At 36.7% G+C, this 27,335-nt stretch overlaps 1 protein-coding gene across 6 annotated transcripts in view; it reads left to right on the top strand.

The window, feature by feature from the left end:
* Positions 1 to 15,779, top strand: part of TDRD3 (tudor domain containing 3) — a 173,251-nt gene extending 157,472 nt beyond the window's left edge. For 5 of the 6 annotated variants that reach the window (XM_057707175.1, XM_057707176.1, XM_057707178.1 and 2 more), the window contains 2 exons: positions 8,567 to 8,692; positions 15,524 to 15,779. In XM_057707175.1, the coding sequence (XP_057563158.1) occupies positions 8,567 to 8,692; positions 15,524 to 15,554 (157 nt within the window). In that variant the 3' untranslated portion in view covers positions 15,555 to 15,779. Of the gene's footprint in view, positions 1 to 8,566; positions 8,693 to 15,523 lie in introns of those variants that run through there. The other variant, XR_009048983.1, reaches the window with a different exon arrangement.
* Positions 15,780 to 27,335: the final 11,556 nt, after the last annotated feature.

The raw sequence follows: 27,335 nt of genomic DNA, 5'->3' as shown, positions 1-27,335 counted from the left end.
GAAATATGCTTCCTATCCTGACTTCTGAACAAGCTTTTGGAATCTATTTAACCTTTAGCTTTAAAAGAATAAATGAGTTGGCAAGAGGTACACATTTTTACAGATTATATATTCATTTTTTGGACTTCACTATGGCATTTCAACAAAGATGCTGACCATTAAATAATGTTTATACTAGCCTCAGGGCAGAAGCCATCTATTTATTTAAAATTAATTTTTAGTTAGCTATTAGAAAAAAATAAGCAAAACTATCTGAAGGAAGAAATGTAAAATGTACACTATGTGATGCCATGAAAGGAACCCAGGAGTCTTATTAAAGCATGGTCATTTACATAACTTTGGGTAAGTTACTCTGAGCCTTAGTTTGTTCATCTGTAGAAGGATGAGATTAAGTAATTCAAAGCATTGTTACAAGGATTAAATGAGATAAAATGTCAGGCACATAGTAGAATAATCATTCCCCTTTTTTCTAGTCCAAATTTTAAAGAAAGTTGGGTGTGTTTTTGAATGGAAGAGTATCAGAACTTTTATTATTTGAAGTTTGATAAGGGTGACATGTTTCCTAGTCTCTTTTCTGTGCTATATTCTCCTAGTTGGAATATGGATGCAGCCTTCTAATGTTGAGTTGCATTTTCTTGAGTGTCTAAGCTGCCAAAAATAGCTTGTTTACTTTGTATTAAAGGGTAGAAGATCTTAATGATGTTAGAAGAAAGACAATGGTGAATAGTACTGTATTTGCTTTATCATTTAAACATCCAGTTTTCTTCCATGTTAAAGTTTAGTTGTCTTATTTAGGTAGTGCTTTAGTTGGCAAAGTATAGAATTAAACCCTTGAGCTAGGTATTCAGACAATTTCCTAATATCTAATAGAATCACCAATAATTATTACATAATTCTTAAGTAACTGTAGAGAATATTCTCTTTTCTAAAAAGAGAATATCAGAACACTGTGAAATGTCTCAGAGTTCTCCTGAAATTCTGCATGATACAGGAATGAAAACATTATGTCAGCCATGCATTTTGGACCAGTTGCTTAGTAATTAGATTTTGAATTCAATTTTGTTTCTTGTCTTGAACCGGTGTTTTTTATTTTGTTTTGTTTTTTTTGCCACAGAATATTTGATTAAAGTAAGTTAATCAATTTTGTTGCAGTGCATGGGCTTTCTCTAGTTGTGGCAAGTGGGAGCTATTCTTCATTGCAGTCCGTGGGCTTCTCATTGCAGTGGCTTCTCTTGTTGTGGAGCATGGGCTCTAGGTGCATGGGCTTCAGTAGTTGTGGCACTCAGGCTCAGTAGTTGTGGCTCACGGGCTGTAGAGCACAGGCTCAGTAGTTGTAGTTGCTCTGCGGCGTGTGAGATCTTCCCAGAGCAGGAATCGAACCCGTGTCCCCTGTGTTGGCAGGTGGATTCTTAACCACTGTGCCATCAGGGAAGTACCTAAAATAACTTATTAGTGGACATGGTATATTAAAGAGATGATCTTAGAGGGAAAGAGAGATACAATTCTGCATTATACTTTATACTAAAATGGTATCATTTCACTCAGTTTCAAAAACAGATAATTAGTTTATTATCGTAAAATTTGCTTATTTTGCTTATATATAATGAAGCCTGAGATTTTACTTTTTTCCTCATTTAGGTATAGGATGTTTGTATTGTCAAATGAGAAATTCAATTCATACAAGTCAAAAGCAGGGTTTAGATTTTCTCTGTGATAATATGCAGAGGCAAAAAGTTCTGAACTGAGTCAGCAGCCTGTGTTCCTGTTCCTATTCTTTCACTGGCTCATTTTCTTGTGTTAATCAAGCCATCAACCCAGCTGGTTCCTAGTGTACAGCAGAGGTTGAACCAAGGTTGGGTTTTAGTTTTTGTGCTTTAGGGGTTACAGAATTTGGAAGGACTAAAGGAGAGAAAGCCAAAGGAATACTGCTCATATACACGTGTAAAAACACCTACTGTAACCTGAGCTCATCTATTGTATATTGGAATTCTATATAAAATTTCGTTTGAAAGAAGAGTGCCACATTTACCCCAAAATAGATGATGATGATGATAATGATGATTTTTAAAACTTAAATCTGCTCAATTAAATTATCCCCAAATCCTCTTCCAGTTATGACATTCACTGTATCTGTGTTTCTTGCCCTCATTTCTTGGAAGCGTAGTGTGAAGGACAGACAGGACTAGGAATCAGAAGACCTACATTCTAACTCAGGTTATGGTACTAATTACTTGAGCAAATAATAGCTTCTTAGTTATTTGGACTAACTGTTCTTTACAGAAGCTATCTGTTTTGTAGTCTGTGGTGGAGTTGTAAATATTGAATTGGAATATATTTTTTAAACAAGAATAATTGGTAAGCTAAGGGTCAGTGTTAATCATAATACATGACTTCTATAGGCACAACTGTTATCCATAATCTTCAATTATTTTATTCCTCTTCAATTTTCACTCTAATGTAATAGAATATTAGTATAATTGATCTAAAATAGATTACTAAAATATTTTAAGTTCTATTTTTGGAATCCATTACATGATTTTTAGTTTTTGTTTTTGAATGGGGTACTTTATTTCATTACTTGGACTAAAAAGTAAAATCAAATGTCAAAGCTTTCCAGCGGAAACAAAGAGGAAATATTATGAATATCCAAGGTATAATCAAAATTAAACACAACCTAGAGCCAATTCAGAAAGCTCAATAATCTTCAAAGTGTTTTTCACACATTAATTAATGCTTGTGGTATCACAAGGATGAAAGAAATTTAACTCTCATATTCTAGTTACGGATAACCACAGGAAGAATCTGAATGGATCAAGACGTGCCATTTTAATAAGGCAGGTCGACAAGTATTTCATCAGGATCTACCACATCAGCAATATATGAGGCACAAAGTATGCCACTGATGTGGCCTACTTTACAGCCTATTTTTTTTTTTAGACTTTATTTTTTAGAAGAGTTTTAGATTCACAGCCAAACTGAGAGAGGTATGGGATTTCCCATATACTCTTCACCCCCACACATGCATAGTCTCTCCCATTGATCAACATCCCCCACTAGAGTAGTACATTTGGTGCAATTGATAGACCTATATTAATTCATCATCATTTTCCAGAGTCCATAGTTTACATTAGGGTTCACTCATGGTGTACATTGTATGGGTTTGGACAAATGTAGTGTGACTACACCTACCATAATAGTGTCATACGGATTAGTTTCACTGCCCTAAAAATCTTCCTGCGCTCTGCATATTCATCCCTCGGTCCCTGCCCCCGCACCTCCCCACCCCCCAACCCTTGGCAACCAGTGATCTTTTTACTTTCTCTATTAATTTTGGCTTTATTACATGATGGTTTGGGAAAGCAGATTTGTCTTTAAAATTATTGTTTGCTTAGGTTTTATATTAAAATTATTTTCTGTTTCTATAAACTGACTATCTATACAAGCTAACCAGACAGACAAAGGTGGTCTGGAAATTCATAGAGTAAGTAGTTCATATGTGAATCACTCAAGGAGATATGTACTCATTAATATTTCAGTGTTCAAAATATTCAAAGCTCAAGGATTATTGTTGACGGTACATGGTATGCATTTCGTATGCTGGCTTGCGTTTTTGTGACTACTACGCAAACTGTTGAAAGGAACTGACTAGAAAATTTTTTATTAAATTACACACAAAATAGCTATTGGAGGTGACAATATTAATAAGTTTTTCCAAGTTTTTTTTTTGTGAAGAGAATTGTCATCCCTGTTCCCTACTCCTACCAGTAATCAATAATTGTTTTCTCCTTACAAAGTCATGGCTGTGCAGAAATGCTGAGGAAATGGTAATCTAAGATAAGGCAGTTAAGTAAATGCAAACATGCTGCTGAAGCAGAGGAAAACATAGTATCTTCAGCGAACAGAGCCTTCCCCACAGAAGTTCCATTAAGGCAGCGTTCAGGCATTAGAGACAGAGGCAGAAGAAATATCCAGAAAGAAAAAGGGAAAGGATGGCAAACCAAAATTCCTGAATTTCAGAATTATTTTCCAGGCTGCCCTGGCACTTAGGAGTAAGACGTATCCTCCTCCTTCATTTACCTAGCCCAGGGTTTCTCAACTGTTAAGGTTAGGACTGGCTGATTCTTTGTTGCATGGGCTGTCCTGTGCATTGTAGGATATTTAGAGCATCCTTGGCCTCTAACTATTGGATGTAGCAACAACTCCCCCCACCTACTCCTTCAGCTTGTAATAACTAAAAATGTCTCCAGACCCACCAGCTGCCAGTTAACACCCCTCAGATATAGCAACCACAAATGTCTCCAGAAATTGGCTACCTCCCCCCACCACCTTGGTGGGGTAGGGAAATCACTCCCAGTTGAGAATGTTAATTAAGGATCCACCACCTTCTTTAGAGTACTGGTTTATATGCTTAGCCGCACATCACCTTTATTTGTGGAACAGAGAAACTGACTGACCTGTATTTAACTGTGTCTCACACCTGCTACTGAAGTATGTTCCAGAGTCCAAGTAACTGATTTACAGTGAGATTTTCTAACAGCTCATTTATAAATGAGGAAATGATGTATTTGTCTGTATTCTCAGTCAAGATGTAGTTTGTGCTAATGAGAGACTAAAAATGATACGGAGGAAAGATGCAGGTGTGACCCGTCAAATGTGTTTTATAGGTGAAGGTGTGTATCGCCTTTTTGCATTGGTGCTGTGACTCTTTTTTCCCTTTCAAAATATCATTTCATTCAGGCTTGGTGTCACAGTGATTATTGCATTATGTATCTTTTCATTAAAAGGAGTAATAAACTACTAAATATTGGCGTAAAAAGAGGGCACATTTTGGATATTAGTTATTTAGTATTTTAAAATCAGGTAAATCTGATAGCATGGCTCAGGTAAGAAAAAATCTGAGTCCCAGTAAAATGGTTCTAAATCTCAAAAGCTTCGGTGAAGATGGCATTGGTCAGTTCCATTTTTATGAAAGTTATCACCAGTCTTTTAAAGAGCCTTGTGTGAGTCAGAAACAAAGTGGCCCTAGTCTGGACTCTTCCTCTAGTGAGCTTTGTGACTTGCAAACATCCCCTCTCTGGGTTTAGAGATTCCTCATCCGTCAGATCTAGGGGGCCAGACCAGATGGCCTTCCAGAACTGTGCCAGCTCAAGATAGTGTCAGATTTTTTTTTCTTTTAATGTTCATGATCTGTGAAATTAAAATTTTAGTTTTAAAGCTGTTACAGAGCAGTGAAACTAAAGAAAGAAGATAAAGGTGTAAATTTCATTCAAAGATGGCTCCAAATAAACTGATCTATTAAATTGAGCTGTGTGTCATATGGAAAGAGGTGCCCACCCAGTGCTAAAAATTACTAGCTCCAGACTATATGAAGTGATTTTTGTGGGTAACCAGGTTTGCCCCTGACTACTCTGTGAGAAGAATATTTAAAAGTTAAAAAAGCAAGATTGTGCCTTTGACAACTGAAAACCAAGCTATCAGAATTATTTTTATTCTTTGCTTCCATTTTGTATAAAAGGATTGTGAAGACATCAAATAATGTGAAAGAAATCTCATGGTTGGTCATCTCCATAAAACCATTTAATTGATTCTGGCTAGTATAGTCTGAGATTCTTTTAAACAGTAGAAACACTTTTTCAGATAGCAATGTCATTTATTATATAAATCCAGCTCACTCAGCAAATGTAGTATCCTACCTTTAACACTGTATTTTATTGATGAAGTATATAGATTTTTAGGTGTCCTATAACCAGTTCTGCAGCTGGGTATGGAGAATAATAATATTCCATTCTAATTCCTGGAATAATTACTTCACCTTCTACAGCAGCAAATGTATTTTCTTTTTTTAATTATTATTATTATTATTTTTAAATTTATTTATTATTATTTTTGGGGGGTACACCAAGTTCAATCATCTGTTTTTATGCACATATCCCCGTATTCCCTCCCTCCCTCGACTCCCCCAACACCCTCCCTCGAGTCCCCCCCATCCTCCCCCTCCCAGTCCTCTAAGGCATCTTCCATCCTCGAGTTGAACTCCCTTTGTTATATAACAGCTTCCCACTGGCTATCTGTTTTACAGTTGGTAGTATATATATGTCTGTGCTACTCTCTCGCTTCGTCTCAGTTTCCCCTTCACCCCCTGCCCCCTCCCAAACCTCGAGTTCTCCAGTCCATTCTCTGCATCTGCGTCCTTATTCTTGTCACTGAGTTCATCAGTACCATTTTTAGATTCCGTATATGTGAGTTAGCATACAATATTTGTCTTTCTCTTTCTGACTTACTTCACTCTGTATGACAGACTCTAGGTCTATCCACCTCATAACATATAGCTCCATCTCATCCCTTTTTATAGCTGAGTAATATTCCATTGTGTATGTATGCCACATCTTCTGTATCCATTCATTTGTTGATGGGCATTTAGGTGGCTTCCATGTCCTCGCTATTGTAAATAGTGCTGCAATAAACATTATGGTACATGTTTCTTTTGGGATTATGGTTTTCTTTGGGTATATGCCCAGTAGTGGGATTACTGGATCATATGGTAGTTCTATTTGTAGTTTTTTAAGGAACCTCCAAATTGTTTTCCATAGTGGCTGTACCAACTTACAATCCCACCAACAGTGCAGGAGAGTTCCCTTTTCTCCACACCCTCTCCAACATTTGTTGCTTCCAACAAATATTTTATTGATAAAGTATACAGATTTTTAGGTGTCCTGTAACCAGTTCTGCAGCTGGGTATGAAGAATAATAATATTCCATTCTAATTCCTGGAATAATTACTTCACCTTCTACAGCAGCAAATGTATTTTCATCCTTCTCAGTTAATATGCAGAGCTTCAAATGTCATGTGTCATAAAAATAGGTTTTTTTTTCAAATTTAGCTATAATGTTTGACAATAATCATTCAGAGCAGTGACCATATTAATAAAAAATAATTCTCTCCTTTCCTGAACACATTAATTTTTCTTCCTGCATTTTAATTGCTTTACTAAATTACAGACATAATATCTGATGCTTCTGACCATTTTGAGGTTGATTATTAATGAAAGGGGCATAGAGAAAGGAGAACTAATCTGGAAGTTTGTTTCTAAAATGTTGTTATTGAGTTATGCTAGATATATTGTCAGATTTCTCTATTCTCTTTGTTTAGGTGATGATGGCCCCTTAAGGGTGATCATTAATTTTTGGCTATTGATTTATTCCTTTTACATACAGACTGTGACTTAAAGATGTAAGTAGCAGTATCTGAATCAAAACTCAGATTTACTTTGGAGTATTAGGGCAGAGTCACAAGGCTTTCCTGGACTTCAGTGTCCTTTATATAAAATGGAAATAATCGTTCTTAAGAATACTGTGGAGAATGCCTATTAATAAGTGATATGTTTGTGCCAGATATTAAATGTCATTTCAGAATAATAGGATCTGATCAAATTATCTTAGCATCTTTCAGCTTGCATCAAGTAAAACTGCAAGTTTGATCTGTAAAAATTAAAGAATAGAACTCAGTCTTTCATATAACTTCATTTGCTATTAGCGTCAAAGGAAAACAATCTTTTGGGGTAGAAGATTCAGTGATAAAATGAGGAGGAGGAAGAAATAGGATAAATTTCCTAAATCATGCAAATTATTGTGCTCTGATAATTCAGCTGGAATTTAAACTCTACTTTTGAAAGAGATACTGTTTCTTTCATAAACAAAAATGAGAGCCAATTTTTTTCTCTCTCTAAAGAGAACAAACATACTTCATAGTTGCATTAATTTAAAACACTAAAGTAACAGGGTGGCAGCACTCAGTAAGAAACCAGTGTGGCTTTTGGCTACATTTCTATTGCTTCTAGGTTCTTTCCAAATATTGTAATTAACTATAGTATTTCTGCTATTTGTTCTGCTTATCCTAATTTATCCATGCTATTCCTTGAGCTGCTAGTTCTACCCCCTTAGTAAGAAAGAATATGAGAAGAAAACGGTTTGTGTCTTACTGCGGTGATTACTATGTCTTGCATGAAGCTTTCTTTATATGTAAATTCTATTTCTCTCCTCATTCCAATCCATTATTTTTTCCTGTCTCTAGTTGTAAGGTTCTTAACGATGTTGGAGATTTCATCAGATCAGGACAAACAGCTGGTGAACATTCTCTGGCTCCTCAATCCCTTTTCCGTATTTTACCAAAACCCCTCTCCATGATAAACACCTGGAAATATTTAGAAGCCCACATATTCAATTAAAATTGTATTATAATGCTTGCTTTCCTGTGTTTTCACCACATTGTGTCAACTCTTGAGGAGATAACCATACTATTATGCGGAAATAGTTTCCTTTTCTAGAATTAAATTTGATTCTAATGTTACCACTATAAATTTCATTCTTTGATTAACAAGCACCAAAAGAGTTTTAACAATGTCCTTGCCTTTTTTTTTCTTTCCCCTGCTGCTGTGTTATAAAAGTTGACAGATATGAATCCCAGACAGCTTAAGAGGGTGTATCAAAATGGGGACCATAAAATGTATTTAATGTAGGAAACTTGGAACTGTTTTGAACATGTTAAATCACTACTTTTTGCAAATAGGAGGAAGAAGGCACCTACGACCAAACTCTTGAGTTCCGTAGAGGAGGTGATGGCCAGCCAAGACGGTCCACTCGGCCAACCCAGCAGTTCTACCAGCCTCCCCGGGCTCGGAACTAATATGAGAAGGTAAAGTTGACATTGTGAGGAGCTTTCCATGTAAAGAAAGATGCTATTCATGTTAAATATGTAAGTCCAATTATTAATATTTCATAATAACATACAGACACACCTCATTTTATTGTGCTTCACTTTATTGCACCTCACAGATACTGCATTTTTTACAAATTGGAAGTTTCTGGCAACCCAGCGTTAAGCAGTTCTGTCGGTGCCATTTTTCTAACAGCATTTGCTCACTTTCTGTCTCTGTGTCACGTTTTGGTAATCCTCACAATATTTCAGACTTCTTTATTATTATATTTGTTATGGTGATCTATGGTCAGTGATCTTTGGTGTTACTATTGCAAAATGATTATGACTCACTGAAGGCTCAGATGATGGTTAGCATTTTTTTAGCAATAAAGTATTTTAAATTAAGGCGTGTACATTGTTTTTCAGACATAACTCTATTGCAAACTCAATAGACAGCAGTATAGTGTAAATATGACTTTTATATGCACTGGAAAACCAAAAACTTAGTGTGACTTTATTGTGATATTCGCTATACTGTGGTAGTCTGGAACTGAACCCTCCATATCTTGGAGGTTTGCCTGTAAGAGAAAAAAACTGATGTTTTAAAACTACTTTCAATTATAAGGTATTTAATATAATACCATAGTTGCAAACTACTTTTTCTCCAAACCTTTCCCCACAAGTGCTGTCGCTAATCCCCTTTTTTCCTCCATGCCTACTCTTTTCTGTTGGAGATAATGAAAGTCAGTGAAATGACCATAGGTTTGAAACAGGAAGAAGATGAAAGAAAACAAAGGACTAGATAATTATCAACCTGGATAACTGAGTTTATTTTTTGTCGTTTAATTTCAATCCTTTTTAAGAAAGAGGAAATGTTTCCTGCATATCTTCAGGAACTGGATGAAGACGACATGACTACTTAGTGAGATGTAATTTGTGGGCCTTATGGTATCCATGCAGAAACTTTCATATTAGAGTTTCAGAAAGAGAGTTGCTCTCTGAAAATCATCTTTAATAGGAAGGAAGAGAAATATAAGAAAGAAGTCAGCAAATTATTTAGGACCAATCTAAGGCATCTCATTTTGGTGAACAAAGACCTTATTTCATTTTTTTTTTAACTTTTTATTTTTTTATTTTTTTAACTTTTTATTTGTTTATTTTTTACAATTGCATATATTTAGAGCGTACAATTTGGTATCCCAATCTCCCAATTCATTCCTCCCCCAACCCTCCCCGCTTTCCCCTTTGGTATCCATATGTTTGTTCTCTACATCTGTGTCTCTATTTCTGCCTTGCAATCTGGTTGATTTGTACCATTTTTCTATAGTCCACATATATGTGTTAATATACAATATTTGTTCTTCTCTTTCTGACTCACTTCACCCTGTATGACAGTCTCTAGGTCCATCCATGTCTCTAAAAATGTCCCAGTTTCATTGCTTTTTACAGCTGAGTAATATTCCATCGTATGTATGTACCATATCTTCTTTATCCATTCATCTGTTGATGGACATTTAGGTTGCTTCCATGTCCTGGCTATTGTAAATAGTGCTGCAGTGAAGATTGGAGTGCATGTGTCTTTTTGAATTATGGTGTTCTCTGGGTATATGCCCAGTAGTGGGATTGCTGGGTCATATAGGAACTCTATTTTTAGTTTTGCAAGGAACCTCCATACTGTTTTCCATAGTGGCTGTATCAATTTACATTCCCACCAGCAATGCAAGAGCATTCCTTTTCCTCCACACCCTCTCCAGCATTTACTGTTTGTCGATTTTCTGATGATGCCCATTCTAACCGGTGTGAGGTGATACCTCATTGTACCATTGATTTGCATTTCTCTAATAATTAGTGATGTTGAGCAGCTTTTCATGTGCTTCTTGGCCATCCGTATGTCTTCTTTGGAGAAATGCCTATTTAGGTCTTCTGCCCATTTTTTTATTTGGTTGTTTATTTTTTTGATATTGAGCTGCATGAACTGTTTATGTATTTTGGAGATTAATCCTTTGTCTGTTGATTCATTTGCAAATATTTTTTCCCATTCTGAGGGTTGTCTTTTCGTCTTGCTTATAGTTTCCTTTGCTGTGCAGAAGCTTTGAAGTTTCATTAGGTCCCGCTTATTTATTTTTGTTTTTATTTCCATTATTCTAGAGGGTGGATTAAAAAAGATCTTGCTGTTATTTATGTCGAAGAGTGTTCTTCCTATGTTTTCCTCCAGGAGTTTTATAGTTTCTGGCCTTCCATTTAGGTCTTTTATCCATTTTGAGTTTATTTTTGTGTATGGTGTTAGGAAGTGTTCTAATTTCATTCTTTTACGTGTAGCTGTCCAGTTTTCCCAGCACCACTTATTGAAGAGGCTGCCTTTTCTCCATTGTGTATCCTTGCCTCCTTTATCATAGATTAGTTGACCATAGTTTATCTCTGGGCTTTCTATCCTGTTCCATTGATCTATTTTTCTGTTTTTGTGCCAGTACCATACTGTCTTGATCACTGTAGCCTTGTCGTATAGCCTGAAGTCAGGAAGCCTGATTCCAACTCCGTCTCCTTCTCAAGATTGCTTTCGCATTCGGGGTCTTTTGTGTTTCCATACAAATCATAAAATCTCTTGTTCTAGTTCTGTGAAAAATGCCATTGGTAATTTGATTGGGATTGCATTGAATCTATAAATTGCTTTGGGTAGGATAGTCATTTTCACAATGTTGATTCTTCCAATCCAAGAACATGGTATGTCCCTCCATCTGTTTGTAAGACCTTATTTCTTAATATGTTTTTAGAAAGAAATACTTTTGCCATCTTTGGTAACATTTCTCTTTTTGCCTTAAGCCAGGGTTTTTGAATATTTTTCTTTTAATAATTAGTTTTCCCATTACAGCTTTTGTTATATATCACATAAAGAATAATTTAGACTTTATATCTTTTTTCTTAGTCTTTTCTTCTCAGTAGCAAGACTATTGAGAATTTTTAAGAAATTGTTCCCAATTCTCTATTTCAGTTATTCAAAGACTTAGTTTGGAAAACAACTCAGTTTTTATTGATTATGTATCAAAATGGTAATATTTTTAATAGATTGGGTTAAATTAAGTTATTAAAATTAATTTCACCTATTTTTACATTTTAATGTGGCTACTAGAAAATTAAAAATTACATATATCTCACATTATATTTCTGGACAGCACTATTCCGGAGTCTCATATCTCCTGCAGCTTCTGCAAAGCTCTTTCATTGGTTAAAAATTAGTTCTGTCATCCTAAGTGAAGAAGTGTTTTCTTACATTTTCTAGGCCTCTGCTCCTTATGTAATAGTGTGCCTGGAACAGAAGCCTGGTGCTATTTGACTTCTGATTTACCCGAGTAAGCCAGTATAGCACCTTTTTCCTCTTATCGTTGGTTTTTCTTTGCACTTGATACAAGGCTGTCAAATAAACAGATGTGACCTATTGTCCACAGTATCACAGAAGAGCTACTTCTCGACTTTGGGCATTTTTCTATAGCATGCAAGAACTGACCAAAGCAGAATCAAAGTATATGTTAAGACTTCGGCAACTTTACATTGTGCACGGTCAAACATCCACTTTTAATATAAGCTCAGTATGCTTATAATTAAATCTTGTTTAAGGTAAATGAAAACTGAGAATTCCCTGTTAGCTTTCCAGGGTCTTCTAAATCGTTTAAAACAGGTTTTAAAATGAGGCCAAAGTTTCTCAACCCCCTGGTTGCTCTAGGACGGTTGGGCGCAGGACTCTAGGGCTCTTCAGGTGTGCCTTGGGGGTGTTGAAGGCAGGGCTAGAAGTAGAGAGAAGATGGGGAGAGTGAGTAAGGATGCAGCCAGTGGGTAGAACTCTCAATCCTCTGGGCTTTTCTTTAGTGTCTTTCATATGTTTTATACATTAGGATTCCATCAAAAATTTCCTTTGATTAAGAATACACTGCTTAAAAATAAATTATAAAGCATAGCCCTGGGGTAATTGTAGCTTATTCATATCAAACTGAACAACGCAAACTGTTCCTAATCCACTAAAACATTACAATCTTAGTGGTTCTCTATGTTCCCTGAGTTAAAACTTCCATCTTTCCCAGATGTTTGCTTTGGATTGTACTGTTGACACGGGAAGTCCTCACAGTAAGAAAATTAATTTTGGCAGGGGACAGTCCCATGATGGTATCACTAAAAAACCTGACTGCAAAATTTACCCTAAAAATAAATTAGCAAGACATATGTGATCTTGGTTGAAAAAAATTACTTATTCATTTTTGCACTTAGTTCAGACATATGTTTTGAAAGATTATGAAGTAGAATTAAATATATTGTCTTTGAATGGGAGGTTCAGCAATAAGAATTATACTTTTTGCTTTTGTCACACAACTGAATATATTATTTTCTTCTTGAGAGAAATATTTTCTTTTTATTTTCTCATTCTTGATTTCCATTTAACTTAAACATTTAAAAAGAAGATATACATTGTATCCAGCCTAATATATGCTAAAATTTTTCTAAGATTTTGTTATTTAAAATTATTCAAGATAGTGAGAAACATTTAAGACACTTTCTTTTCTCACTTTTAAAAAACATAATTTCATAGTCAGTCATAATCTTTTTTTTTAATTTTGGAAACCTTGCTAGGTGATGAATGACACATAGTAGCTGCTCAATAAGTGTTTTTTAAATCAATCTGTTTTGATAAAGTTGTTGATGTGTAATTTACACATTCTTTGATTGTCCCAAGAAGGTTTTTTACAAGCCTCCTGGACCACCACCACCACCGCCACCTCCTCATGTACTTCCCCAAAGGTGGAAAGGGAATTGGATTCTGCTTGAGCCTGGAGCTAAGGACGACAGCGTTCAGCAAAAGCAGGAGATACTTGGGAGTTAGGACTCAGTGAGAGGAGGAGGTCTTCGGGGGGCAATGTGGGAAATAGGCCTAGATCAGATTCAAGCCCTGAGGGGAGAGAGAGCCCAAAACTCTAGTTCCTGAACTCACTGTTACAGACCACTTAAAAATAAGAGTAGATATGGATAGAGAAGGTATGCACAGTTCTTTAATCAATGAAACTGGCCAAAACTGTGTGCATTTGGAGCGGTTTCTGACATGATTGGAATTCTAGGAATTAGATACCTGTTATTGGTGGTGGCAGAAGAGTATGGCTTTAGACACGTTAAAAGTTTGACTTTGGGATGAATTAGGAGATTGGGATTGCCATATATACATAACTAATAAGAAAAAAATATCAAATTGTACACTTCAAATATATGTAGTTTATTATATGTCAATTATATCTCAATAAAAATTCTTAAAAAAAAGAAAAAAAGTTTGAATTTGATGTGTTTGGTGCTGTCATGAATTTCTGAATAAGAAAGATGTGATCAAAATTAGGCTTAAGAAATATTGCTGTTATGACATATATACTCTGCTATGTATAAAACAGATAACTAATGAGAACCTGCTGTATAGCACAAGGAACTCTACTTGGTGCTCTGTGGTGACCTAAATGGGAAGGAAATCCAAAAAAGAGGAGATATATGTACATATATGGCTGATTCACTTTGCTGTACACTTGAAACTAATACAACATTGTAAAACAACTATACCCCAATTTAAAAAAAAAAAAAAAGGAAGGCAGAAATATTGCTGTTGGGTGTAGGATGGATTACAGCATCAGGAGGGAACGAATCTAAGAAGCTATTGTGCTGGTCTAGTCGAAGAGTGGTTAGAGCTTCATGTCCTGCTGTGAAAAGAGAGAAATGGCAGACCTATGTAGAGAGACTTTGTCAGACACATCAGCAGGAAGCTCCCTAGTGCCATGGAGGTTAAGGCTCAGTATGTAAAGTGGTTTAATAAATGATGAACTTTTAATTTCACTTCTAGTTTCTCACTTGTTTGACAAAAGAATAGTCTTCACAGTTTTATGTATTAACCAGAAACCAATAGCTAAGCATAGTTCGCTATATAAATATCATGACTTTGTTTATTTAACACCATTTTGAGCTGGTAAAAGATGTATTTTTAAATGGCTTTTTTTGTTATTGTTGGACAATCTGGACCAGTATCTTTTTGCAAAATTTTTCAAATCAAGGTCAGGGAAGTGATCACTATAAAGATAAATGTTAGGGGACCCCATGATGCCAGCAGGATAGGCGTTGTGTGAGGATAATAGTACCCAGAGCTCTTTATTTTCTAATCAGGAGACTATTTACTTCAGAAGACTTCTGCACTGTTTGAATGCAGCCATGGGAACGTTATCCATCGCTGCCCAACAATTCTTATATCCATGAAACTGAAACTAGACTGGAGAAAACAAGGCTTCTCTCACCACCTCTCTCAGCCTTTTCTGTTGTCACCTAGAGTATTTCTACTAGAGTGGTATTTGATAAAGGTGAAGAGCAGGCAGGCAGAGGTGACAGAGTCTAGTAAATTGCCTGTGAGACTAAACCAACTCAGAGGTGTTCAAAGGGAAAATGGTGGTGGGTAGGATGGGGGTAGACGTGGTTCATTGGCAGACTGCATCTTTTTTAGGTCATCCTCTGTTAAAGTCTACTCAGTTAATCTGAATTCCTAAAGTCAACATGCTAGCAACAGAGGGACTAACAGTGACAGGGATGTACTTTAAGAATTTCTAAAAGAAAAAATTATTTTAAAAGATTTTGCTTTATGTTTACGTGCTGATTTATAGAAATTATGTTTGTAAATTAACAGTGTCCAGTTTGCTCTACTTGTGATTTATTGATATTTATACAAACACTTCACATTTACAGGTACATTTCAGCAGTGTATCTTGAGTATGGAAAAGTCACTCTGAGGGTCCAATTTCACTTTCTTCCTCTCTTCTTAAATAGAGTCTTTATGAAGAAAGGAGCCGTTGACTGAAACATCCTGGTGAAAACCTGTTGATAGACCTCCTGCTTTCCCTTGAGAGAAAGATGCAGCCACGATGGATAGTATTATTTGGAGAACTAAAGGGCAGATTCTAGGGGGAAAAAATTCAACCCACATAAAGAATGGGAAAAAAATACAAAGTTAAATAAAGCAAATACCTTTTACAAGTGAAAAAATTTTTTCTTCTGCCATCAATAAAACCAGTGCACTATTAAATACATTGTTTTGCTGTATGTTTTCTTTGCTGAATTATTTTTCTTGTTCATCTGGTATTAACCCCATACTAATTTCCTTCTTTAGAATGGCAATGAAAGCATACTGAAGCCTCCTTGTAATTACAGAATAAACTGACTTACACAGCTTGCCACGTTTCTTACAAAACAACCTGAAGCCAAATAGCAGTTCTTAGTATGGTAACACTGCTAAATATGACTGCAAAAAATATTCAAAACGTGGATATGTTGTTTTAGCACTCTATTAATGTAATTTGATCGAAAAACAGGCATTCCCTTCCTTGATAAAATGTGCAATGGGTATTTTAAGATGCATCTGGTTGCAGATAACAGAAAACAGCTCAGACTGGCTTAAACACTAAAGTACTGGTTTACTTCACTACCAGAAGCACAGTAGGTTTCAGTTGGTTTACATGAAAGATCTTGATTCTTTGCATCTCATTTCTGCTTTCTCTGGCATAAGCTTCATTCTACAGCAGGCTGCCCCATGTGATCCCAGGATGGCTACAACTTGCTGAACTATTAAATCCAAGGATGGGGTTGGGGGTCCCTTCCAGAAGTGCCCTCAGAAGAGAAAAGAAGCTTTCACACAGGCCGCGTTTACGTGTATTGTGCGACTTTTCAACCTAAAAAACAGAAACTTCAGCAAGGGTCTGTGAGTTAGTTTAGGCCTGATCCAAGTGTCCCACCCTTACAAGTGGGGGCCATCTGCGTTCCTGGAAGTATGCTCCATTTGAGGCAGAGGATATATATCTGAAAGTCAGGATACTTGCCAAAAGGGGAGAGAGAGAGGTGTTGGAGAAGCAACCAGAGTGTCCATTAGAAACAACCAATACACCAGTGAACTGCAAACTCTTAATTTAATTGGACAAAAATAATAGTCTCATAGTCTCAGTCCTATGAAGTCAGAAGTGAATAGTTAAAAAGAAATGAGAAAGAAAGAGGGATGGAGGAAGGGGAAAATAGATTTCTCTGGTCAAAATAATTGACAAAATTTAATATTTGCTTTGAAGGAGAAGGCCTTAGGCATTTTCTCAGGGCTTATTAACTCTTGTTTATTTATTAGACCACAGTCGATTGTTTCTACAGTATCTTAATAAGTAAAAATACAGTTGAGAAAAACATGGCTAACGTCTTTTGTTTCTTATTTTTTACCATTGTTGTGCATCATAATCAGCAAGGAGTGAGGTGGCCTGGGCATTGGGTTTTTGTGTTTTTCTTTTTTTTTTTAAAGTTCTCCAAGTAATTCTAATGCATATCCTGGGTTGAAAACCAGAGGAAGGCCCATGGTAGTTTTGATGACTTTGAGAACTGATAATAAGAGAAGAGGCAGAAGAATGTAAACTGAGGTCTGAGAATAGCTTAAAGTTCTGGTTCTCTGCACTTTCTTGTTGATAGATGGGGACAGTAGTACCTAGTACAGTGTTAAGCCTAGAATAGACTCTGAGAGGATGGCACTGGTGTGGGCTAGTGGTTGCCATGATAACAATCCCTGAGAATAGTTCCGTGCGGTAATATGTAACATACATGAATTGATCTGAAGTGAGGCCAGCCTATCTGCCCTGCTGACTGCTGGGGCACTGAAGGTAGGAGTGCCATTTCTGACATGGCAAGATGTACTTAGCTAAGTATATCAAAAGCTGAGCTCCACCGTGACTTTCTGTTACTAAGGGCAACTGCAGGCCTGGGTGCGCAAATGGAGTGTTTAATAATAAAGTAATTGTTGCCGTTTGCCAAGGTTTTTCCTGGGTGTCAGCGTGGTGGTAAGAATTTATTATCTTTGTGATCTTCACAACTCCAGGACTTTCTTCCCTCTTTCCCCTACTTATTCTTTTGTTTTGGTTTGGTTTGTGTTATGGTTTATTCTGTCACAGTGATTAGCCACTTAGGTTTGTGTCACAGTTTGTCATTGCCATGCAGTATGACATCTGTTTTGTTTCTCCTAGTTCTGTGGCAGATGTTTCTTTCCCCCTTGTGGCCTCTTCTCTCCCCTTCACTCCTTCCTCACTTCCTCTTGTTTCACACCTTACTTTTTCTGTGACTTTCCAAATTTAGATTCTTAGCTCAAGTTCTTCTTACTTTTTTCTCTTTTCAAAAAAAGAAAATCATTTTAATTAGAGCTCAAAAAGTATTCAGTAAATATATACTGAGTACTAACTGTGTTCTAGGCACTGTGCTGTAAACAAGACCAGCATGATCTCAAGTCGCACCAAGCTCCAGATGTAGCTCCTCTTATCAGTTTGTTTTAGTATCTACATGTTATCCTTTTCACATTCCTTTTATTTCTTTATTATAAACTTCATTTCTTCAGCGTATTTTGACTTTTATTTTTGCTAAACAACTAAAAATTATCAATTTTTGGTTTTAATATTTTACCTTCTGTTTTGCTTTTCAAAATGTTTTCAATTTTAAAATATTTTTCACCTCTTGGCCATAGACATTTGTTTTCTGAAGAAAGTCCTTAAGATACAGGGAAGCACCTGAGATTGTCTCCCAACTTTTGCCACTTCTCCAAAGTAGACCTAACCTAAAGGACGGTTAGCACTGGTAATCATTTTTTCCCATCCTATACCCCTTCCACTTACTAAGATACTGTAGAAACAACTATATCCTAATAAATGAAGAAAACTAAGTTAACAGGGTCCAAGAGAATTCCTAAGACACATTCCTTCAAAGCAAAGTGCCAAATTTTGTCAATTATTTTGGCCAAAGGATTCCCTCCCCCCACTTTTCCTCCCTTCGTCCCTCTTTCTTTCCTTCTCTCTCTTTCGTTTTTCTTTTCTTTCTTTCTCCCTTCCTTCCTTCCTTTCTTTTTCTTTTTCTTTTTTTCTTTCTTTCTTTCTTTCTTTCTTTTTTTCTTCTTTCTTTTTTTTCTTTTTCTCTCTCTCTCTCTTTCTTTCTTTCTTTTTCTTTTTCTATCTTTTTCTTTCTTTCCACTTCCAACTTCACAAGACTAACACTGAAGACACTGTCTCTGTCACATTAAATAGTTTGTAGTCTACTGGACATTCCAGGCTTAGGCCATGATGGCAGCACCCCCACTCCCCACCCAGTCCCCAGCCTCATGTGATTCTCTCCTATTTTTATACAGTTAAGTCTCATGGGAGGGATTTGCCTTTCTTTGCAACTCTAATGCATCATGGCTAACCCCACTACCTTCAAAGAATAAACATGGAAGGAACAAACAAGGAAAATATGACTGACGGTGGTTAAGAGTGGTGCTTCCACTGACTGGGCCAAAGTGACTGTCACACTTGCCAGCACTGGCCCTTGACTGGAACACACAGGAAAACAAGATCTTGGCCCCATGTGTGAGCAAGCTAGGGTGTCAGTGCAAGACTTAGAGAACCTTTAGTAGGCCCTGTGTGTGGTCCCATTTCAGGTAGGTGGATATTTTACACTGTTTTTCAAAAGTAAAAAGTATGTGAGAATGTTTATCACTCTTCTGCATCTCCTATTCCATCCTTCCAAAGCAACTGAAAGGATGGTATTAGCATTTACTAAGATGAGAAATACTGCAAGAAACCAAGTTTTGCGTTAGGGGGCAGGAAGCTTACCATTATCCAAGCTTTATAGCCTAGATAACGAAACAGGAAGTTTAATATGTAGAAGTCATTTATTTATATGTTTTTTCAAAATATCAAAAAAAAATTCTTGAGGTGAAATGCTGTAGAAAAATACATTCAGTAAGACAGCATAATATGTTTGCATAAAGGAAAAGACAAGGCCACAGACATCAGAAATGATTTTTATAGAAATAGGAAAGAGAACAGGGCTAGGGTTAAAATTATTTTAATTACAGAAGGAAAATCTTGAATTTGGTGGATAGTTGACATACAATGTGAAGGAGACAGTACAACCTAGAGGAGTAGGTGTAAGTACACTAAATACCCTAGATACGAATGAGTTCCGTTCCAAGAGCATGTTCGTAAGTCCAATTTGTTCCTAAGTCCAACAAAGTTAGCCTAGGTACCCAACTAACACAATCGGCTATATACCACTGTTTTTACGCCTGAGGAATAAATTCCATGTACAGCTGGGACAGGTCTTCCTCTCTGGGATTCAAATATCATCACCCTCTGCTGTGCAGTGCCAGTGAATGCCTGGCAGACAACAGGTGGGTGGCAGCACAGGGCTAGCTCCAGGAGAGAGGATGAACAGGCAGGAGGTCACACAGCACCCACAGGCTCCAGCACTGGGAGAAGTGCAGGGCTCAGGATATAGGCCTGGCTCACACAAAAGAGCTCAGTCCTCTAGGTTCCCCTTTGGCCAGGTTTGACAACCAGTGCAGGGGGAGGGCCTGGCACGTTACAGTAAGTCTCCTATGTGAGACCTTCAATTGTGAACTTTCAAAGATGTGAATGTGCATTTGCATGTCTAATCACGTAAGTCAGCTCACGTGTCTGGCATACATTGTCACATGCATGCATCCTCTACAAGTGGTTGTGCTTTTGTGTACTTTACAGTACTATGTACAGTATCTTATTTCAAGCCCAGGATGATCAGAAGCAAGCGTAAAAACAGTGGTATATAGCCGATTGTGTTAGTTGGGTACCTAGGCTAACTTTGTTGGACTTAGGAACAAATTGGACTTACGAACATGCTCTTGGAACGGAACTCATTCGTATCTAGGGTATTTAGTGTACTTAAAAGAAAATAGGGTCACTGATAAAGAGTTCAAGGTAATGATCTCAAAGAACAAGGGATAAGAATGGATATACACAGTGAAAAATACAAAGAAGAACCAAAACAGAGCTGAAGATACAATAAGTGAAATAAAAAATTCACTACAAGAAATCAACAGTAGATTAGATGGTACAGGGAAATGGTTCTGGAAGACAGCGTAGTGGCGATCAGCCAAGCTGAATAGAAAAAATAATTGTTTTAAATGAGGGAGGTTTAAGAGACTTCTAGGACAACAAGTGTACTAACATTCACATTATAAGTGATGGAAAGATAGAACCTGCTCATGGAATGGAGGAATTAATATTAAAATGACCATACTATCCAAGGCAATTTACATATTCAATGCAATCCCTATCAAAATACCAATGACATTTCTCACAAAACTAGAAAAAATAATTCTAAAATTTGTATGAGCACATAAAAGACCCTGACAGTCAAAACAATATTAAGAGACAAGAACAGGGGCTTCCTAGGTGGCACAGTGGTTAAGAATCCACCTGCCAGTGCAGGGGACACAGTTTCGATCCCCGCTCCAGGAAGATCCCACATGCTGTGGAGCAACTAAGCCTGTGCGCCACAACTATTGAGCCTGCGCTTTAGAGCCCATGAGCCACAACTACTGAGCCCATGTGCTGCAACTACTGAAGCCCATGCACCTAGAGCCCGTGCTCCACAACAAGAGAAGCCACAGCAATGAGGAGCCCGCGCACCACAACGAAGAGTAGCCCCTGCTCACCACAACTAAAGAAAGCCCACTCATAGCAAAAAAAAAAGACCCAACATAACCAATAAAATAAAAAAAATAAATTTATAAAAAAAAAAAAAGCAAGAACAAAGCTAGAGGTATCACACTCCCTGATTTCAAACTATACTGCAAAACTACTCCAAAACAGCATGATACTGGCACGTCAATGGAACAGAATAGAAAGCCCAGAAATTAACCCACATTTATCTATGACAAAAGAGGCAAGAATATACATTGGGTAAAAGACAGCCTCCTCAATAAATGGTGCAAGTAGACAGCTATTTGCAGAAGAATCAAACTGGACTACTTTCTCACACCATATAAAAAAATAAACTCAAAATGTATTGACTTAAATGTGAGACTGAAAACCATAAAACTTCTATAAGAAAACAAGCAGCACATTCTTTTTTTTAAAGATTTTTTTAAATAAATAAATTTATTTATTTATTTATTTATTTATTGGCCATGTTGGGTCTTCGTTGCTGCACACAGGCTTTCTCTAGCTGTGGCGAGCGGGGGCTACTCTTTGTTGCGGTGTGCGGGCTTCTCATGGCTGTGGTCTCTCTTGTTGCAGAGCATGGACTCTAGGTGCGTGGGCTTCAGTAGTTGCAGCACATGGGCTCAATAGTTATGGCTCACGGGCTCTAAAGTGCAGGCTCAATAGCTGTGGCACATGGGCTTAGTTGCTCTGCAGCATGTGATATCTTCCTGGGGCAGGGCTCAAACCCGTGTCCCCCTGCATTGGCAGGCAGATTCTTAACCACTGTGCTACCTAGGAAGCCCCAAGCAGTACGTTCTTTGACATATATATATAGCAATATTTTTTTGGATATGTCTCCTTCAGACAAGGGGAAAAAAAGCAAAAATAAACAAATGAGACTACATCAAACTTAAGAGCTTCTGCCCAGTGAAGAAAGCTATCAACAAAATGAAAAGGCCACCTACTGAATGGGAGAAGATATTTGCAAATGATATATATATATATAGAGAGAGATAAGGGGTTAATATCCAAAAATAGACAAAAAATCATATAACTCAACATCAAAAAACCAAACAACCCAATTAAAAAATGTAGAGGACTTGACTAGACATTTTTCCAAAGAAGGTATACAAATGGCCAACAGGCACATGAAGAGATGCTCAACATCATGAAGCAACAGGGAAATGCAAGTCAAAATCACCTCACACTTGTCAGCATGACTGTTTTCAAAAAGACCAATAACAAGTATTGACAAGGAGGTGGAGGAAAGGGAACCCTCGGGAGAATGTAAGTTGGTGCAGTTACTATGGAAAACAATATGGAGATTCCTCCAAAAGTTAAAAATAGAACTACCATATGATCCAGCAATCCTACTCTCAGGGCTATTTATCCAAAGAATACAAAAACACTAATTTGAAAAGATATATGTACTCCTGTGATCATTGCAGCATTATTTATAATAGCCAAGGTATGGAAGCAGCTCATGTCCATTAATAGATGAATGGATAAAAAAAAGTTGTGGTCTATAGATACAATGGAGTATTACTCAGCCATAAAAAAGAATGAAGTCTTGCCATTTGCAACAACATGGATGGACCTAGAGGGTATTATGCTTAGTGAAATGTCAGACAGAGAAAGACAAATACCATATGATATCATTTATATGTGGACTCTAAAAAACATGACAAATGGGTAAACATAGCAATACAGAAACAGACTCATAGATACAGAGAACAAACAGGTTGCTGCCAGAGGGGATGGAAGTGGGGGGAGGAAAGAAATAAGTGAAGACGATTAAGAGGTACAGACTTTCACTTACAAAATAAATGTCGTAGGTATGAAATGTACAGATTGGGAATATAGTCAATAATTATGTAATATCTTTGTATGGTGACAGATGGTAACTAGACTTATGGTCATTATTTTGAAATGTACAGAAATATCAAATTACTATGTCATCTACTGGGAACTAATATGGTGTTGTAGGTCAATACTTCGAAAACAAACAGACTCATAAGAAAAGAGATCAGATTTGTGGTTACCAGAGCGAGGGCAGATTGGGGGAATTGGATGAAGGTGATCAAAAGGTACAAACTCCCACTTATAAGATAAATATGTACTAGGGATGTAAGTACAATATGATAAATATAATTAACACTGCTGTATGTTATATATGAAAGCAGTTAAAAGAGTAAATCCTAAGAGTTCTTGTCAGAAAATAAAAATATTTCTCTTTCTTTAATTTTGTATCTATATGAGATGACTGATGTTCACTAAACTTACTGTGGTAATCATTTCATGATGCATATAAGTCAAATCATTATGCTGTACTCCTGAATATACACAATGCTTGTCAATTATATCTCAATAAAGCTGGAATGAAAAAAGAAAACAGGTTTACAATCAACTGCTTCACTAAGAGAGACCTCTGAAAGGGCCTCTTGTATTCTCAAAGCAAAGCTAATTTGTTTTGTGTTGCCTAATCTGAGAAATGACAAGAATGAGAAAGACACATTTGGGGAACATTTATTTTCCTCTCATTCAATTTCTCTCCTCTGAGAACACAGGTATGAAACATACTAGAGGCACAGTGACTGCTCTGAAAGATTTGGGATCCTTTCGGGCTACAGAAATACCAAGAAAAACTGGGTTTCTACTTAGAGAATATGGGCCTTAAACAGGTGCTATTTGTTTGTTTATGTTAGAAATTCTGCCCACACAAGGGTGAAACAGCAGTCAAAAGGAAAATGGAAAGTTAAAAATAAGGATACCAAATAAAGGAAAGAGCTCTTAGGAAATACTTGAAAATGAAGAGAGGCTCTTTCAGCCCCCATTCTCCAGGAGGGGAGATCATCTGCATAAAGGAGAATTCCCACCCCTACCCACAACACAGAAATCCTGGTATTAGAACTTCTCACGTTATGAAAGTTTTTTCTGAGTGATCTGAGGGTGGTCTCTGGGCAGAAGCATGGATTCTTTCTGGCACATGGTGAGGTCTTTTTCCCTTGCTAATTTTTCCATCTGCCTTCTTTCCAGATATACAAAGTCAATTTTATGACCATGGTTAGACTGACCATGTAAGTTAAAAATATCAAGACACTGCTTGCTGGTATTATCAGGTCTACGTTATATAATCCGGGGTCACAGATATTGTAGCGAGAGAATTATGATGGCATCATATTTAGTTTCACATTGAGATGATCTTAACTGAAGTCATATAATGACTCAATTCAGAGATCGGTGGGCTCAATCTCAATAAAATTTTTATAAAATGCTTTGAGAGACTTGCTGCCCATCTTGCAGGGTCTAGATAGTTTTTTAAAAAATAATAAATTTAGAATAGCAATAGTAAGGAAAAATAGCATCATAAAAGGGCAAGCAGAACCTTTTTTTTTGATGCCTATTTTTATGTTGTCTGGCTTGAGAGATACAGAAATATCATTTTTCACAGGCTGTTAAATGCTTTGAGGTTTACAGGAAAAGAACAAAGTTAGAGGAACGTGGTGACATATTCCATATTCAGGTGGCATACTCTTGCCCTTTAGTCACTAAAGAAAGGCAATTTTGTTAAATTTTGAGTTCACAGGATTTTTGCTTGTGTCATGATAGAGCAACAGAGGATGGTTTTACCTTACTGCCTGAAGCACATAAAGAACTGGGCTAAACACATGAGACATTGGAACTCAAGACACTGGATACGGGCAACAAGGTACAATGATTCTTGAGAGATGGGAAGCAACTAGGTGAGCCTTACAATTGCTTCAGCTAACTGCCTAGAGGAAGTTTTGAGGCCATGGTGAAGGGAGAGGGGAGCCCAGGCGGTGCCTGTCAGTCTCTGTGAGTTGAGAGATGGAGGGCAGAGCTTAGGGAAGACAGGGTTGGCAGATTTTGCAGGGCAGAATACCCAGAGAAATGGATGATTGACCTAAATCTAATACCTAAAAGTATAAAAGGTCTGGCAGAAAATAGGAAATGCTCATGACCTTGAGTTTAGAGTTCTTATGTGTAACATCAAAAATGTGATTCATACATAAAAGAACAAATTGATAAATAGCACTTAATCAAATTAGGAACTTGCCTCTCAAAGACACTATTAAGAAAGTGAAAAAACAAGCCACAGATTTGGAAATAATATTTGCAAATTACATATCTGATAAAGGACTTGTATACATAATACATACATAGTTCTCAAAACACAATAAGAAATTAATCTGATTGAAATACGATGACAAATAAAACATGAAAAGAAGCTCAAAATCATTAGTCATTAAGGAAATGCAAATTAAAACCATAATGAGGTAACCACTACACACCTATTAAGATGATCATAATCGAAAAGACCCCCCAGACCAAGGGTTGGCAAAGATGTGAACACCCATACTCTGCTGGTGAGGATGCAAATGATGCAAACTGCCTGGAAAACAGTTTAGCAGATTCTTAAAAAGTTAAACATATATATATATATACATCGTATGACCCAGTCATTCCACTCCTAGTTATTTACCCAAGACAAATGAAAGCATACTTAGACTTGTACATAAATGTTCATTGCATCCTTACTTGCAATAGCCCCAAAGTGAAAACAACCCAAATGTCCTTTAACATGTGAATGCATAAACAAGTTGTAGTATATCCATAAATAAAACACCACTCAGCAATAAAAAGGAATAGGCTGATCAATAGTTCATGCAACAACAGCAATGAATCTCAAAATAATTTTGCTGAGCAGAAGAGGCTAGATGCCCCTCTGATCGGGAGGGGAAAGGGGAAGGGAAGAGAGGGGGAAGAAGAATTTCTATACGTCAATCATACCTCAATAAAGCTGCTTGAAAAAAAAATTGTAAGCTCAATGTGGGCGTTTTCTTGCTCTTCACCTAACTCATTGAAATAAGCTGGACACTACTACTACAGTCAAAAATCACAGTATAAAGTTTTACTCTTCACTGGGTTGTGGTGACAATATTCTGACAGATATAGTTAATCTCAAAAATATCATTTCTTTATGGTCATTGTAGAGATATGGAATCTTTAAACGTGCTGCTGTCATTTGTAAAGCTCTTAATTCCCAGAGGTCAGATAGGTCATTATAATTATTGTTATTTTTGTTGTGTTAGTACTACTTGGACTTTTAAACTAACTCTTCTTGGGACCTTTATATATATATATGTGTGTGTGTGCCTAAATTTTCTACGTTCAAACTTTTATCTTTCAGAAGCCTCAGGCATTTCTTTAAATGGACTAGGGTTTTTAACAGGAAACATTTGCTCATCTGAGCCCTTTTGTCTGCTTCCTTTTATTTATTATACAGTTTTCAAGTACTGACAGAAGTAACTCTAGTACCTGAGGCCTAATTTGCTACTTAACAGGCATTTGTTTTGGGACTTCCTAGGTGGCATGGTGGTTAAGAATCTGCCTGCAAATGCAGGGGACATGGGTTTGATCCCTGCCCCAGGAAGATACCACATGCTGTGGAGCAACTAAACCCATGCACCGCAGTGAAGAGTAGCCTCTGCTCTCGGAAACTAGAAAAAGCCCCTGTGTGGCAATGAAAACCCAACATAGCCAATAAAATAAATACATAAATAAATTTATTAAAAAATAGGTACTTGTCTTAATTTCATAAATCCTTTAGATCTTTAGGGAAAATACAGCTCATAATTGATTAGCTCTGGCATTTTTACAACACATTGAATTCTAAACTTTACATGGCATTTTTTCAAAATGAAATGTTTCCCCCCACCTATTGCACATGGAATCTGTATAACATGTGCATGCTAAAATATATACCCTTACATGGTAGCATTTACACAGTAGCGTAACTCTTCAGTTCTTGGTGCTCAGGTTTATGTGCACTGAATAAATAACTTGAACATTTTATCTTAACCTGTTGCTTTCGATGCATAACATGCCAAAACTCATAAACTCAGATACATGTGATAATCACAAGGTTGAAGATTTTTATAATCATTTTATAGGAAACACTTTATTTTGAGATGGAACACGGTAATTTTTCCATGTTTTCATGATATTTGCAAAACGATACCCTTTATATACAACTGCTTCCATCTACATTCTTCTTCATATCCCTTAAAAAAGCTTTGGGAAGTCATTTCTTTGTCCTGCTAAAT

This window comes from Hippopotamus amphibius, chromosome 14, assembly GCF_030028045.1.
Source record: "Hippopotamus amphibius kiboko isolate mHipAmp2 chromosome 14, mHipAmp2.hap2, whole genome shotgun sequence".
In the NCBI taxonomy this organism is placed as follows: Eukaryota; Metazoa; Chordata; class Mammalia; order Artiodactyla; family Hippopotamidae; genus Hippopotamus; species Hippopotamus amphibius.
This window is presented reverse-complemented; position numbering and strand designations above follow the sequence as displayed.